Genomic DNA, 16,844 nt, shown 5'->3' with positions numbered 1-16,844 from the left:
CTGTCTGGGGTACTTAGGAGGGGTGGAGGGGGATTTAGGCACCCTGGACTGAGTTGCCTAAGCAACTCAAGTCGCACTCCGTCCTGATTGGCCCAAGTGGTAAACCGGCCGGCTCACCACTTAGCATGTTTGAGTGACAGCTAGGCTGAGTGAATGGGGGTTTTCTGCATAAAAGCAGGGCTTTGGGGACTGGAACTTCAGAAGTCGCCACAGGACCGAAGAATCCGACAAGGGAGAAGCTGAGCCGACCTGCCACGACGACACCACCGGTGGAGCCCTGCTGGACCGTCTCACAACTTTTCCCAACGACAGAGGAGATCTCCTGCCGGAGAGTCTTCTTCCTTTGACTGGTGGGGATAACCAGTTTCACCGTCTTTTCACCTTCCCAACGTATCTCGTGGTCACCTTGCCTGTGCCAAGCACCCCAGAAACCGGGATACCACATTTTACCACGACCGCGAATTAAAGGGTAACACCTTTAACCAGAAAACTCTGCGGCTGGTTTCCTCCCTGGCAGTGCAACGACCTTCATCTTTCCTCCAAGTCGAGATCTTCTGTTCCCCTGGACGACGACGAGACTTGCACCTGCTGCCAGGAACAACTGCCACCGCTAGACGATCCTTCCCATTTAAGGTACCGTGTCCTGCCCGGCTTCCCTTGCCACCGACTGTACGTGGTAGATTTAGCCCCCGGCTTTCGAACCTGGGTTAGCCTGGGACACCCTGGCTAAACTTTTCTGAGCCTCTCTAAACTCTTTTCGAACTCTCTGCAAGACTCTCAAAGCCTAGTGTAACTGTGTGATCTTGGGCGCATTTGTGCTCTGCTCTCTCTAAGAGTGGGCCCAGCCTATGGACTTTGGCTCACAAGTGACTTTTTGCACTTCTACCTTGATAATAGTGTTCCTAAAGCTTAGAGTGGTGTATCTTCCCATATTCTGTCTTTTTCCCTCCCTTCTTCATAAACTTATTGGAGTGCCATCTATAGTTAAGCGCTCACCTCTGTATGGAAATAAGTGGTGTTAACTAAGACTTCTCTGATAAAGAACCAGGGTTGTATATATTATAATAGTAACTGTGTTTAGAGTGTTTTACAATAAGAGTGCTGTAGTGTTTCAAACAGTGTGTTTTTAAATAAATAATTATATACTTTGATACCAAAGCTCTGGTCGGTGTTTGCTTGTATTATTGTATCTGAGTGCCTATTGTGTATACTTTGCATACTGCCTAACTCTTCTTGAGGGAAGTCTGGCTGCTCAGCCACAGCTACCAGGTAAATCTGGGTGGTACAGACTGCTACCAAGTGGGTTTACTGCTAACACCTGTAGTCCTAAATCTTTTGCAGTGTTCCCAAAGGGAACTGCACAGGTTTCTGCCTAACACTCACCCTATCTGGCCTGACTCAAAGTCAGCAGCCAGGGTGCTGAACTGGTTGTTGCAGGGCCTGGTGCCTGTGCTGCCACACTAGCAGCAGCACTTCCAGGTGCCACAGCGCAGAGACTCGCTTTCCGGCTTTGTGTTTGTGCGACACACAGACAGGAGCTAGGAAGCTCATTCAGCTTGCTAGTTTCTGTCTGGAGGTGCAGGTGGGTCACAATCATCACATTCAGGGCAGTGGGATGCCCTACGTCTGGAGGTGCGTGAGTGCGAGGTTAGGTCGGTGTAACATGAGACATGGCCCGGGCGGCATTTGAAAGCAGAGCAGGGGCACTTTTTTTCTGTTTTTTTTTATAATTTTTAATTATGTTTGTGTATGTTTGTTGCGGGGCTGGGCTGCTGGCTGACCCTAGTGAGGGCGCGTGTCACACTTTGACAATGTGAGCAGAGCTCACAGTACACATTAAGGCCCAGGGTATGAAGACACACAAACAATAACAAATGGTGCATTCTCTGTGGCAAGCCACAGCTCTACAACACCTCTAAAATTAGTCTTGCCACTTTTCAGATGCTACTAAAGCACCACCATCCTAATTTCAAAATGAAGTTGGCGAAAGGTGCGCCCTCCCCAAGTAGAGTGGAAAGAGTCAAGCTGAGAAAACCTGTGACCCAAGACTGTCGTGCTCTGCAAATTCTGGGAAATGAAGCTGAGTGCTATACGCCTTGCAAACATGGTGAACCTTTGTTAAGCAGTTTTTGCTCTCGGTGCGCAGAAGGAACCGTATGGGATTTTGTGTTTAAGAGCCCTTCCTCTGCTGCCAAAAATAATTTTCACCAAACTGGCAAAAAGTATTTTGAGTTTTGCAGACACTTTTTAAGGACAGTTTGGTGCAAATGAGTAAATGGGTGTCATGGTTCAGGTTACAGGCCACCAAAAACTGCTTCACTTACCAAACTAAGCAGGAGAGTATCCAGCATTGTAAGAGTGTGCGTGGGGAGGGTGCGGGGGTGAGCACCAAAATGCAGTGTGTGGAATTCCACATGGTCTCATTGGCACTCACAAACCGCCACCCCCTGGCCACCCCTGGCCCAATCTATACTATCATATCAATGGTAACAATAGTGGAAGATGGCATTTTTAACACACAACAAAAAAAATAAAACTGCAGGATCATTCAAGATGCACAAAACTCATCTATTAGAGCTCGGTCCAAGCCCTCGGAGGCAAAATACATGCAAATGTCCTAATTATTATATGGACTGCACCAACAGAGATGACTTCACAGAAAAGGACATTGAAAGGCGCATCATCAGTCTTTGATACTTGGAGGCACCATGGAAGTGACTTTAGAATAAGTTGCCATAAATAAGCCAATAACAAGTAACAAATAACTTTGTGGTGCAAAATACCTAAATTGCACTATAGTTATATGTGGTGCAACTCTATAGTCATTAGGCTTTTCCATTATAATACCATGATATATTAACATAAGCTTTGAAGTGAATCAGAATCACTTGCAGAGCTGCAGAAAAGGCACCATGTGATTCAATGATTTGCTCAGGATCACACATTTGGTCAAATGGTGAAACTGGGATGTGGACAATTTAAGCAACCGTGCACATCTTTCCAGGTTTAGTTAATATAGATATTTATTAAGGTTTTTCTTTACATTTCATGTGCTTAAATAATTATTTATAGCAATGCCTTGGAAGCAAACCACATTACATAATCAACTAGCCTTTAATAGTAAACTACCCATACACTATATTAATTGTCATAGAAATATGTTGAGCAATGGGAGTATGGCTTAAATCATAATAGCATCATGTAGATCAATTTGAGCCTAACAAATCCCACTTGGATTTTAAAGGCATAGTAATTATTTCATAAAGCATGCAACATTATGCAACCTTCTCACTTCTGATCACTCCCTCCCATTCACATTTCTAAAGGGACAAAAGTCCCTGCTACCAGTACCCCCCTCCCTCCCATCAGTGCCTTATGGCCCACATTTTAAGACTCTGTTGATACAGAGCAACGTGTGGAACCCCTGCCTTACCTCCAAAAGATGGGGGGACAAAAAGGCATTCCACAGAAGTTGGGGGGGACAAAACCCCCTGTCCCCCCCTATAATTACGCCCATGGAGAGTTTCACAAAAGAACTCAGGCCAAGGTTCCAAAGCAAGATACCGGAAGACAACAAATTGGTCACTTGTCTCGAGCGTGACCAAAGCTTTTACCAGTCTTTGTTAAATATGAGTGAGGTAGGGCATATCATACTTGCTAGCACCTCGAATCCTAAATACAGTGCGACTTATTCCGAATATGCTGGAATGGCAATGGGAATGACCCTGACTCTTTCATTTGATTCTGACTCAACTCAACATAGTCAGAATTATGCGTACAGGTAAAGCACTGAAGCACTGATTGCATGGCAGAGATCTGCAGCGACATCTGCCATTGCAAAATGGCCGCCATCATCCTCTCGTTAATTGCAGCAGGTTTTTGCGGGTGCATGAAAACACACACAGGGCCTCCTTCCGAGTTCGGCGGTAAGGGTTTACTGGCACCGGTAAGGATGCCGGGGCCGGTAAACCCTTACCGCTCCCTTAGCGCGACTTAGCAAAGGACGTGTGGTCTGACCAGGGACCAGGGCGCTAATAACGGGCCCGCTATTTGCGGGCCCGTAATTAGCGCCTTCCCCATTCACATTGAGCCCTATGGGTGCTCAAATGGGAATAGGGAATGGTTTACTGAATGGGGACTTACCGGGTCCTCCAAGGTCTGAATGACCACGTAAGTCCTAATTTCACCGACTGGACCCGGGTTTGGAGGCAGCCATGGTGCTATTAGCACCATGGCTGCTCCAAACTCGGAATGACCCCCACGGTCTCTGAAAATCCACAAATTCTGTAGGAATGGGAATGGCCTTTCTTCGTGCTATGGTTAATTCTCATCGTGTGGGGGGGGGGGCGTTCTTCCTTCACCAATGCAGAAACACATTGCAAGGGTGATCAGAACCCACACTAGTTCTCATATATAAGGATTAGGATGTAGCCCAAACAGAAAAGAAGCATGGCGCAAAATCTTATCAGGCAACATTATTGTTTTACATCACTTCACCTAAGTGCCCTTTAAAAAAAATAAAATTAAGCGAATAATCCCTAGCAATTATCCAGTTGTCAGAGACCTTCTGACGTTTCAGGTTGTCGACCGTATTCTGATTTAGATACACGATATTGCCTGGCTATTATGATGTTTACCGTGCCAGACTCCTGGTGCTCTGGCAGATTGAGGTAAAACCAGCAACCTAGGCTGAGCTCAGAGATCATGCACAAGGAGACAGATAAGTGAATCATCTCGCGTGTACTGTTAAAGCACACACACACGCGCTCTGATTCCAGAAAGATGTCTGCCCTGTCCATGTTTATGCTTGTTTTTCCAATTTGTGTTCGACCCTGCAATGTCCGAATTTCAAAGTTGAATCGGTTCAAACCCAGGTAAATGATTTATTGAGGATTGGGAGACAGCATTGAATATATTTTAGCATGTTTACTGGAAGAATAAACATGTTAGTGACATATCAGGAAGTTTGTGTTTTCCTTTCTATAGACAAGATGCTTGTATCCATTTGTAGTATTTGGTTGACTTCCCCAACATTCTGAGTTGGGTGGTCCACTTTTAACTTCTTGATATTTTAAATAAACAGAATTTTCAGATGGAAACAGATTGTTTCTTGTCCCAGAGTGTGGGGGACTCTTCTGATGTGGGGGGCTCTAGATCAGGGGGACACCTGCGTAATCATAGAGCCCAAGGAGAAGTAAATATATTCCATGGATAGATCTCATTACATGTGCTTGAGGACGCTCTCATATTGGCTCCACTATATGCACTGGGAAATGAACATATGCAAGCTATTTGTAAGCAGGACATCACTTACCCTGTTGCTATTCATTTAAAAGATATTCACAGTTCAAAACCAACACTTTTTACATTCTTTTGGGTTTCGAAACAACTACCCCTCCCCCAATCCAAGATCTGGCAATTTGCATTTGAAATAGCATAAACCAGGAAGCTGGTGGATTAATAGCTTGAACTGACTTCAAATGGTTTCAATTCAGATATAGAATATTATGTTTTTGCTGTTAAGGCTGTAATAACATACGGTTTTATTTCCTACTATGTATAAGTGATACATTATTATACGACATTTAAGATTTTTAGACTGCAAACCTCTTGATCAATGTAATGGTTCAATGTGTACATGATATTGAGGTACATATTTATTTTAATCAATGGCTCTCTAGCTCTTTATTGCTTATCCTCATTTACTTTACGGGTCTTTCAGCTTTTCACTTATTTCTGCTCTGCAATATGAAAGAACATTTAAATGGTTCTGAAGATATATTTTGTTATCTTGTTATGTTCATAACAGTTTCTATTTGGTGAGGTGGGATTATTATACTCTTTATCTAAGTGACTGGTTTCCTCTTTTAATAGTACATATGCGATCATGCCAAAATATCAAATCCGATCACTGTGAGGTAGATTTCGCCAGTCCCTTTACTGCGCATTTCATCGCAATATAGAGGGGGGATGGTCAGGGTATTTAATAAGGTGGAGGGGATGGGGCAGCAGGGGAGGGCTCCCCAAGCATTCATTTCAGGTGAAATGTGCAATAAATGGGTCAGCAAAATTGGATTCGCAGCATAATGGATTTGATGTTAACTTGTAGATCCGTACATATTATCCAGTACAACATCTGTTGCCACCTGGGTAGCGAGGAGTGCAAAACAAAGTTTATTTGGGTGATTGAACTCTTCCTATAGCCAGTCAACTATTTCACTAGTAAACACCCACAATGGCACCGCTGTAGAGACTTGTGCAAACATTGTATGCATTGATCTAGTTACATCATTGCTGCTATTATGCCACTTCCTGTTTTGCACAGTGGTTTGATCATTTCTGACGCAATGCACCCCCCTCGATCATGAGGACTGGCTTGTTTGCCTGAACACCTTGTTAGATCTATCTACTGATTGGCCTAGAAGGTAGCACTTTAGCAAGCATGCACTTTCTTATTATTACTCCATTTGCCATTGTACTTCACACCTGTGCACTTTATGTAGGTGTACTTTTTTGCAATACGTCCACTTTAAAATGATTTGAAATATGAAAATGAAGAAGGGGCAATATATACGAATAAAACAGTTGCTGGTAGAAAACATTTTCCTGCTTGTCCAGTGAACTTTATCGGAAGATGCGGCTAAACGTTTTCTTGTGGATTACATCCAAGTAATATGCTGTTCAGAGATGCAATCCTACAACATAGCAAACTTCCATTCAACCAGAAAGAGAGTGAAATTAGTCTTGCTGTAATTATTTTGCAATCTTGAAATGCAAAGTTCAGTTTTAATTACTTACCCACAATTCCAAGAGCGATGTAACCAAGAATAACAACTACGAAGATTATGCAGCATATAACATCCGTACAATGCCTGAAGACAAAGTGAGAAAGAGGACATATATAAGACCATTTTAAAATATCAGTTGTCAAAGATTAAACCATGTGCTTAACATTTTGACAAACATTTCTGAAGCTAAGGCAATGTGAACAATCAAGTAGTTTTACACATGCTCACTCATGGATCTTTGTGAAATGTGACAGATATAAGAGCGAGTAAATGAGTGAGTGAATGTGCACATATATATTGCAGCAAACTAAATAGTTTCTTGGTATAGAATAAGGAGGCTTGTGTGGTGAATCTAAGCATGTCACCACTCCCTCTCTGGGGTAACTCTCTTCGCATATGGCCAGGGAAAGGCAGCCACTACCTGAACCTGATCCTGGGTGTTGTTGCCTGAGGGAGGACCATATGGGGGGAGATAACCTTCATGGGAGGGAAGGAGACTCGCTTTGGATCTACCTCGTCAAAAATAGTTGACCTTTTCACATTTGACCAAATTCTTTTTGCTCTTTTTTTGGGTGCAAATGCGGGGGAGACCCCCTCGGAGCCCTCCTCCTATTCCCTCACTCCACCCCATATATATATTGAATTAAATGTGACTGAATTTCAACCAAAAAACGATCAAAATAATGAGTTCAAAAGAAAAAGGTCAAATGATTTTCAACCAAGTATGCTAATACCGGAGACACACTGGCTGGAACCTGGTATCCCCCTTTCCACTCAGGCTATGACACTCGCTCTTTAAATCCCACAACCTGCGTTGCATTTTGCGATGTAGAATCCCTTCCCCCACTCAGTACTGACTATGAGCCTTTTTTAATTTCTCCTTATGGAAAGAATGGGATGAGAAATATTGCAGGAGTAATGCAGAGCACTGCACTAGTGACACACTCTAGTCATTGGAAGTATCTGATAGGTGCTGGGACATTCAAAAGCCTGGAAAATGGAGATCGAGGGGAAGCATATCCACTATACCTGACGTTGGTCGGGGAACGAAGTAGATAAGAGCCTCAGAAGGGAGCAGGTCAGAGGCTGTCAGCCCCATCACAAGAAGCTGGAAGAAAGGTATGCCATCTGCAAACCTGCAGCATGAGACGCTGAGAAAAGGAGGCCACGGTGAAGCGGTTACCGAAGAGCTGACAGGGCACTGTCAGCAAGGCAAGGCAATGCGACAAAGGAAGTGAGGACCGCGGGTAAGCCAAAAGCTGCTGCAAGAAAACAGTGAGCCCAAGCAACGGAAGTGGGACACATGGTTGCTTCATAACGTAGATGGCACAGCACACAGAATCAGTGTGAAAGCGAACGCAAGCAAGGAAACAGGAACACTAAAAGTATTAAGAAGGGAAGCCAGTGAAGAGCGTTTGAAGACCCCAAGGATAGATGAGCGAAATGGACATATGTTGAAGAAGACCTGGCAGGCGTGCATACCAGACAACCTGTGGCAAGTCTGGTACCAGCGCATAAAAGTATATGTTGTAAAAGCTCTGGCAGGAAAGTACACCAGGCAACCAGATTGAGAGCCTGGGACCCGCACCTAAATACAAAGTGATCATTGTAAAGGCGCAAGGGAAGACTCATAAACCCTTTGGTGCAACCTGCTGTGAAATCCCTGGCAAGAAAGTATACCAGGCACAAGAGAAGTGTGAGAACACAAGGGGAGAATCATACCCCTTTGGTGTAGATATACAAAGAAGCCTTCGCAGGAGAGTATGCCAGGCATAGGAGAAAGGTGAAAGTACAAAGTGAAAGTTATGAAAGCCTGGCAGGAAAGTGCACCAAGCAATGTGAATGTACTGTACGAATTGGGAAGAGGGAGCGTGACCTCTTAAGATTGTGGAAACTCAAGGCATGCGTGAAGTGTGAAAGTACAAGGGAAGACTCATACCCCTTTGGTGCACCGATACAAAGAAGCCCTGGGAGGAGAGTATACCAAGCATAGGGCAAAAGTGAACGTGCAAAGGAAGAGTTGTGAAAGCATGGCAAGAGAGTACACCAGACAATAACATGCAAAGTAAAGGTTGTGAAAGCCTAGTAGGAGTGTACACCAGGCAATATGAAATGTATTGTGAAAATTGGGAAGGGGGAGAGTGACCTCTTAATATTGTACATACTCTAGGGGAAAGGAGCCTTAGCACCTGAGAGAGAAACTTAAATAAATTGGCAATAACAGAGAGACAGAAAATTCTCTGGGGCTAGGAAATCCAGTGATTAAAGTACTACAGAATCCTAAGGAAGGGAATTGTGATTGTAAATTCTAAGGAACTGAGGAAGCCCCAGGGGAAGGAAAGAATATCCCTGGATTGGAAAGTTGTGTACCTTTGAAAAAGAAACCAAGGGGAAGAGAAGCACCTTGCTTGGACCATTTTATTTTGAAGGTATAAAATGTAAAAGAACCTCTGCAAAAAGGGGAACAACTCCTTACTTTGATTAGTAGGAAATCATCCTAAGAAACCTCAGGGGAAGGAAGCCCTTGTGGAACTTTAATTATTTTTGTTTCTTTTTGCACCCTTTTGTGTTAGAACTCTGGAAGGAACCACCTTCAGTGGGTTGGGAGAAGTTACCCCTTTTTCACATTATCTTGTTTTAGAATGTAAGGGTCGGTTTGGGATGAAGGGAGCAGGAGTATAACCCCAATACAGCCTTTAGAGACTATGGCATCATGGTATGAACCCCAAACTACTATGTGTAGTGTGGAAAATCTGGCAGGAAAAAGGCTTGGGGTGGCAGAAATAACAAGAGGTGATCTACTGAAATGCTCTACTGCCGCAGGGTTGGAGGAAAGGTTAGAAGAGGGGCCAGATGGCTTAGATGGCATGGACTACAAGCCCCACCTGACTAGGGAGATGAGTGCCGCTATGGAAAATCCATTTCGGACCTCCCAGAAAGATGGTGCTGACACATTTAAACACACCCAGCAACAAGGGATAACTAAGGGTGAGCAGGAAGAAACAAAGTCACTGATGCGGGTGGCTCGACTTTCAAAAGATATACTGGACATCCAAAATTGAAAGACAAAAATGCCTAAGTCTGGCAAGCTTAAAGGAAGAATAAACAACGAATCATGGCTGAGCACAAATGTGGCTATTGATCATCTGCTAGAGAGGTCTTCTATTCAGAGCAGAGGTGCTGCAAATCATTGGATAAAGTGATAGAAGGTGCTGCAAGCAGAAAAGTGGGGGCACAGTGGAACAAGGGCTGGTGCCACCACCACAACTGGATGCAGAGGCACAGTACTCAGACGGTAGTGTATCCTCGGCCTCGATGGGAGAAAGGAGGCGTGATTCGATGCCCAGCTTTGAGAGTAGAAGTAGAGAGACTTGTATTTCACCAGGAGATCTATCTCACCTACATAGTACTTTGATGGCAGTGCTCACAATATCCTTCGGGAAGTTGTATAAATCCATCAATGACCTTGTAAAAGATCATGCAACCCTAATAGCAACGGCCCACTCAAATATTGTTTATTTAGAAAACTTTGTGGTAAAGAGCCAAAAGCGGCTGGATAAAGAAGCAGAAGCATCAATAAAATGGCAAAATCACCTATGCGACTTGCCAAGGAGGGAAGAAATGGATAAATCAACACTGATGGGAGCTTTGTTCGAAGACTGTAAGTGGATGTGGAGTCACTTCAAAAACCAACCGAGGACAGCCGAGTGGAGGAGTGAGGAGGAGTCAGTGAGACCTCCTGACTCAGAGAAGATTACGAATGGTACTAAGATTCCAAAGGTGACATTAAGTTGTTGAGATGAACCTCTGAGGAGGGGCGATGGTGTTGGAGATGGGGTAGCTAACAACCTAGCATGGGAGCAAGAGGGTTTGGCTCCTCAGAGAAAACATAAAGATCAGACCCTGGCACCTCGTGAAGCAAATGTGTTCTCGATCTTCCAAAATATGCGACCAATGAGGGAGAGGAACCTGCCTCAAGATAAGCCAGCACCCCTAACCTTCAAAAAGTCTAAGAACATGAAAATGGGGTCAAAACGAAAGTCAAATGGGTCCCGTGTCTTCATGAGGAATTTAGGAACACCACCCCCAATCTCCCCAGCACCGAATGCTAAACACTCAAAAAAGGATGTGGAAATGAGCGCAGCTCAAAGTCCCCAAAATCTAAGAGCATTCCCTGCAACAATAGGCCACAGCAATTGCAGGAAGAGGGGGCATCTCAACCAATGTCAGAATCATGCCTGAGTGACCTAATGGAAATAATTGATAGAGAGGATGAGGGTGATGATTGGAGAAATGTGAGCAGTTCTGACTTGCTGGAAATAGACCACCAAGTCCCCAGATTACAAAGGTTGTCCCGCCCGCCCCAGCAATAAATATTCAACGGTCGGGGAGATTGTCGAATAATGGCCCGAGGAACGATCCGCTCAGGACTCTGGGGGAGTTTACCATACCGAAGGACTAAAGGGCTATGCAGTCTGTAGTCAAAAGGCAACTCGAAGTGAGGGAACCATTGCCATTGAAAGAGGTTGAGAAGCTGCCAGGGACAGCTTCTCAATCAGATGAGGTTCTGCCCAAGTCCGACAAACTGCTCTTCCTGTCGGCAAGATTGCAACTGGAGAATAAGATGGAAACTAATCGAGTATATTTGGAACGTTTAACATGGATGGATGATGATCTGATATTAAATTGACGGAATGTGATGATCTTGCTCCATCATATTCCTAAACTAAGAGCTATCACGTCAGAAGATATTCGAGTTGTTCAGTTCGTTAATGAAAAATGAATGGACTGGGTAATTTTGCAACTTGCGATATCCCTAATAAAATCGACGGTGCTGTAACGGAGTAATAAGATTCTCCCACTGGGGTTCAAGTTGAGTAACTATATGGACTCAACGTTGACCTATATAGATCCAAAGTATGCAGGCCCAAAAAAAGTAAAAATGCACCTATGTTAAAGTTAGGTGAAAGCATTGTGAATAAAGGGCAAATATCCAAACCTCAAGTCTACCAAGCACTCTCGATTATGATTGGAAATGTATTCCCGAGGGTGCTAAGAGGACAAAAGCCCCGGTCTGAGGGGATAGTCATCAAGGTTGGGGATGGCTAGCGGCGGCACAAGCTGAACCATGGATGTCTTAGAGCCAGATAAAGGATGAGGAAGATGTCCTCCGGGTGGGGTTCTGGAATACAAGAGGGTTAACTGAACTATTTGTAAGCCGGAATTTGGGCCTTTAATAATTTGACCTGATATGTTTGCAGGAGACCTGGCTGCGGAATAAATGCAATTTGTGAAAGTTATTCTGCTTTTTTAAATGAGGCTCGCAAGGGCCGGCTAGGAAGACCATACTCAGGCGTATTGACATCGGTGAAAAGGGGAAGGCCCTAAGAATTGTGGAAGTTTCTCACCCCACCCCTTATGTACAGATGTTGAGTTTAATAAAATGGTCATTGTTCTGATAAATGTATATTGGAGTCCAATGATGAATTCAGATCAGAAATGTGTTGATTCCATTGTATCATTGATCGAGTGTTCACAGCTGTAAGAAATCCCCATATAATCTTGTCTGGAGACTTTAATTTGCATTACCTTGATTTGCTGGGCCAAGTGATGGGGGAATCAATATTGGGGAAAAATTAACTGTTGTGGCTAAATGAAGCTATGGCCCGTGATTTAGTTATGTTGAAAGGCCAGACCACAGGGGATATACCAGGAGCTCCCACGTGGAGAAGAGGGGACTCATAGGCCTGTTTAGACTATTTCTTTGTATCAGACAGGGTCACAGCTACACAAAAGAGATGTGTGTTTCTGAGAATGCCCTCTAGCAATCATAACCTGATAGCAATGAGTTGGAGAACAACAGGGCACCGGCAGGGTGCATCTCTAATACCCCGATTGAGATAACAGGGGGCCGGAATAAACTTAGAATCAAACCATTAGAGATTCTGAAGATGACGGCAGGTTTTAAGCAATTTGTGGTGAATAATCCGCTTGGAGTCGAATATGGTTGGATTGTAAGGGACTAGAGAAACACAAGGCACCTTTGGAAGACCGAATTTTCTCCCTCCCCATGCATATGATAAAGCAGTAAGGGAGGCAAAGAGGGAGCTAAGAGCGACAAATTAGAACTACAAAAAGAAAATAAAAATATCGAAAATTGGCTCCTATCCTGTAAATCGATACAAATTCAACATGACGGTTAAAAGATTCTTTGAGATGTGTACAAAGTTATTACGAGGAATCTTTTGGGGTCTATTGAACAATGCAGGAAGCATTGAACCTGCTCTTTTGACTAATCAGGTCCCGGAAGAAAGATAGGTTGACTTCTACACTAAGCTGTTTGAGGTGGGGAAGGTAATGAGGCAACATGAACTAGGAAATAGTGGGGAAGCTGGTCTATTGATATTGATCGCGAGGAGATAGGAATTATGACGGGAGGCTGAGCATGTCTAGGGCAGCAGGGCCGGATGGCCAAACGAATTTCATCCTAAAAGGAAACAAAGAGTTCTGGGGTGTTCTGCCCAGGTGTTGGTTACGAAACAGATCCCGTCCTCTTGGAGAGAGTCGATTATAGTACCTATTTTTAAGAAGGGCGATCGTGGCGACCCTTTCGCCCCGATCACCCTCCTGGACTCTTTGGGGAAGCGTTTTGCATCCTTTCAGTTAAGATACCTGAATGCCTAATAGGCATCAGTGGCCTTGATCCTCACCAGACGGCTTTGTGAAGGGGGTCCTTAAACCTGTTTCTGCTCAACCTCTTGAAGGTGAGATCGATTAGAACTAAAACAAATGTCTTCCAAGCTTTTATGGCCCTTGAGCAAGCCTTTGGTTGGGTGAATAGGGAAAGGCTATGGTCCAAATTTATGGAACGGAACTGCCCTTCAGACTTGGGGAAAGCAAGCAGGGCCTTGTATACAAATGCCTCAGTCAAGGTGAGACGGACAGAGAAGATTTACACATTTAGGGGGCTTAAACAGGGCTGCTCGCTATCCCCGATTTTGTTAAATTTGTATATATCTAATCTGAGAGACTCCCAGGAATTGAATCAGGCTTTTCCACCTTTGATAAATGGCATTGATCTGCCCTGGGTCCTGTATACGGATGATCTGGTGTTTATTGATCTAACGCCCATTAAGCTGCAGTGCCCTTTTGACTTTCCTGGAAACAAATAGACTTCGTGAAAATGTTATAAAATCTTAAGTACTAATTATGTCATCAGCCCGCAGGAAAAAGGAATCATATTCTTAGATTGTTGGAGGGCAGAGATTGGAAAAGGTAGAATATATTGTCTATTTGGGAACTTTAGTAAATAGAAACATTAATGGCAGTGCCCACCTTTTGAAGCGAAGGCCACGCTGCTGCAGCCCAGGAAGCGGCACTCCTTAGGAGGTGTGGTGCCTTCTCAGCACTCCCATTACTTTCCTTCTACAAACAAAACGTTGTGCAGATCCTAACATTTGGAGCAGAGGCAATGTTGAATCTGACATGGGACTTTTGGGGGTTCTTGGAAGGTTACTTTTGGTGCAAGGTTTTATGGGTACCCAACTCATTACCAGTGGCTGCTATTCAATTTGAATTAGTTCTCCAAATGATTGAGTCAATTGTGGTATGGAAATCTCCCTGTTTAGGAAATGTGTGATCAGTGATAACATTCGTCCGTTTTAGATTCTGAGAGGCAGTGACTCTGTACCAGGGGATGCAGGGTTTGAATGTGAATGTTGGAATGAAAAATGTATCGACCATCTGAGAGCTGGGGAGATACCGTTAGAAATGCTGATTTGGACTCCTCTAAAAGTCAAAAATGGGCAAGAAAATTATTGAATTATCACCTAGGAATCAAAAAAAGGAAATATATTGCTGTTATGCCTTGATCGAGGGAATAGATCACTATATCAAACTCCTTTGTACTTGCAAAGGTTCCCTTTTGTCCACTACAGGGAGCGGTTTATAAGGTTATGCCTAAATATCCTCCCTAGGAGAGAGGTCCAGCTAGCTAGAAGGCAAATAGGGAAGGCTGATGCAGGCTGCAGTTATTGTGGAGAGACTGGGAGTAATGAACCCCTATTTCATCGGGTGGTGGTGTGTGGAGCACTGGTGGAATTTGAACCCATTTTCTGGGACCCTTCATAAAGCAAACAAGGTCATTATCAGCTATGGACCGATGGACTGGTGGGACATGTTTATAATAGGGGACACATTTACTTTGGTTTTAGCAGGTATGACATTTGTTGGATGTATTTTTGAAAATTCACAGGACAATGGAAAGATCGACTTTAAAAATGACTACATGTTATGACTAATGTGGAATGTATGGTTTAATTGTGATTGGAAATGGAAAGGATGTAATTTGTAAAAGGTTTATGAAAACCACTTCAGGGGGTTTGAATCTCTTCACCTCAAAACCTAGGCCATCACATCGTCCCTCCCACCACCTTACTCGCTAGAAACCGCCCTTCGCTAACCTCCCCGCCACCTGGTACAGCTGTACCCTTCCTCTATGCCCCTCTGTACCCCCATCCCCACTGTATATCCGGCCTGTTACCTCTGAAAAGCTCTCCGTTATGTATCTGTATTGTTGTATACCTCTGTAAAGCAGTCCGTTGCTTCTTGAAGCTAGGTCCGAACTCAATAAATACAATAATAATTATTATTATTATAATAATACTGCTGTGTCTGTGGAACTCACTTTGCGGGGGGCAGCTCACACCTCATTTTCTCTCAGACTTCACTGGTGTAGGGAGTGGTGCTGGTGGCTTTACCGTCCACTCCACACTGTCAACATTGCTGCCGATAGCTGCAATAATCTGAATACTGTTTCTGGTGGAGTTTTATGCTCAATATGGATTGCTTAGCACAGTTATGAAGCAGTCCCTGGCAGGGAAGTCATTTCACCAAAATGCCAGGGGTAGCGGAAGTGGTATCACATGACCCTTGACCTCGGATGACATCACAGAATGTGATGTCATTTGACCCCACCCTGAGTGACATCACAGGAAGTGATGGAATATGACCTTTCACCCGTTGACAAAACAGGAAGTGGTATCTCATAGCATTGTTTCTAAGAACACTTCGGAAAATATGGTTACGATATCACTGTAAAGTGAGAACAATTTATACAAGAATGGATCACCATATGCATCATTAATATTAGCACGTATAGGTTCATATTACCAAATTACTGTCAATGCAAGCAGACGTCCAAGGCCAAACGATAATTATGTGTTATTATGTAGCACTTACGCATAAGCGCTTCATATAGAACAATTATACATACAATATCACCCAACCTGTGTTGGCACTAATTTATCAACCACAGCAGGATGAAAGGCTGAGTTGACCTTGCCAGGAGTCGAACCTGCAACCTGTAGATCACACACACATCGCAACACAGAGCGCTCAACCCACTGAGCTATCTTACCAGCTATAGCTATCAGAAATGCAGCCACTCCAAAAACAAAGAGCCACATGCTGCTGGCCACAGCCCAGGAGCCTCCATTTGATATTTTTTTTTCAAAAAGAAAAGGAAAAAAAAGTATCTTTAGTTTTTTTTTGTTTTTTAATTTTTTTAGGGGTAGCAAGGGAGACCACAGGGGTAGCATGGGAAACCTCAGGGGTCTCAGCTGCGACCCCTGGTGACCCCTAAATGACGACCCTGGTCCCTGGGTTAACTGTGGCCATCCCTTAAATATAACCCTTTGCGCTGCAGTGTTCGGAAATTGGAAGGTGAACCCAGAGCATGAGTTTCTCTAACATGATCAAAGTTGATGAGGTTAAGAAATAGTTTATAATTAAACACTAATAATTTGGCGACTTGTGTAACATTTCATACCAGATTCTTTCACTTTCTAAGTGCTGCAGTAATCAGTTTCACCCTCATTTCCCACTCATGGCACTAAATAAATAAAAGGTTGAGTCAAATCAGCCTAACTGGGTATCGAACCCACGTTGCACAGCCTGACATGTTCCCAAATTGAGCAGATTGCACTTGAGCTCTCTACCTGACCAGTTGGTTTGATCACCATAGAAGCCTGAGCCAGTGTGGTCAATCTGTATGAG

General features: G+C 43.8%; 1 protein-coding gene across 5 annotated transcripts in view; it reads right to left on the bottom strand.

Annotated features, from left to right (window-relative positions):
- SLC44A5 (solute carrier family 44 member 5) overlaps positions 1-16,844 on the bottom strand; it is a 1,500,346-nt gene that overhangs the window by 681,069 nt on the left and 802,433 nt on the right. For all 5 annotated transcript variants that reach the window (XM_069641896.1, XM_069641897.1, XM_069641899.1 and 2 more), the window contains exon 3: positions 6,799-6,872. In XM_069641896.1, coding sequence (XP_069497997.1) covers positions 6,799-6,872 — 74 coding nt within the window. The remainder of the gene's footprint in view (positions 1-6,798; positions 6,873-16,844) is intronic.

This window comes from Ambystoma mexicanum, chromosome 1q (assembly GCF_040938575.1).
Source record: "Ambystoma mexicanum isolate Mex_15411 chromosome 1q, UKY_AmexF1_1, whole genome shotgun sequence".
Lineage (NCBI taxonomy): Eukaryota > Metazoa > Chordata > Amphibia > Caudata > Ambystomatidae > Ambystoma > Ambystoma mexicanum.
Note: the sequence above shows the minus strand (reverse complement) of the source record. Positions and strands in the feature narration are given on the sequence as shown.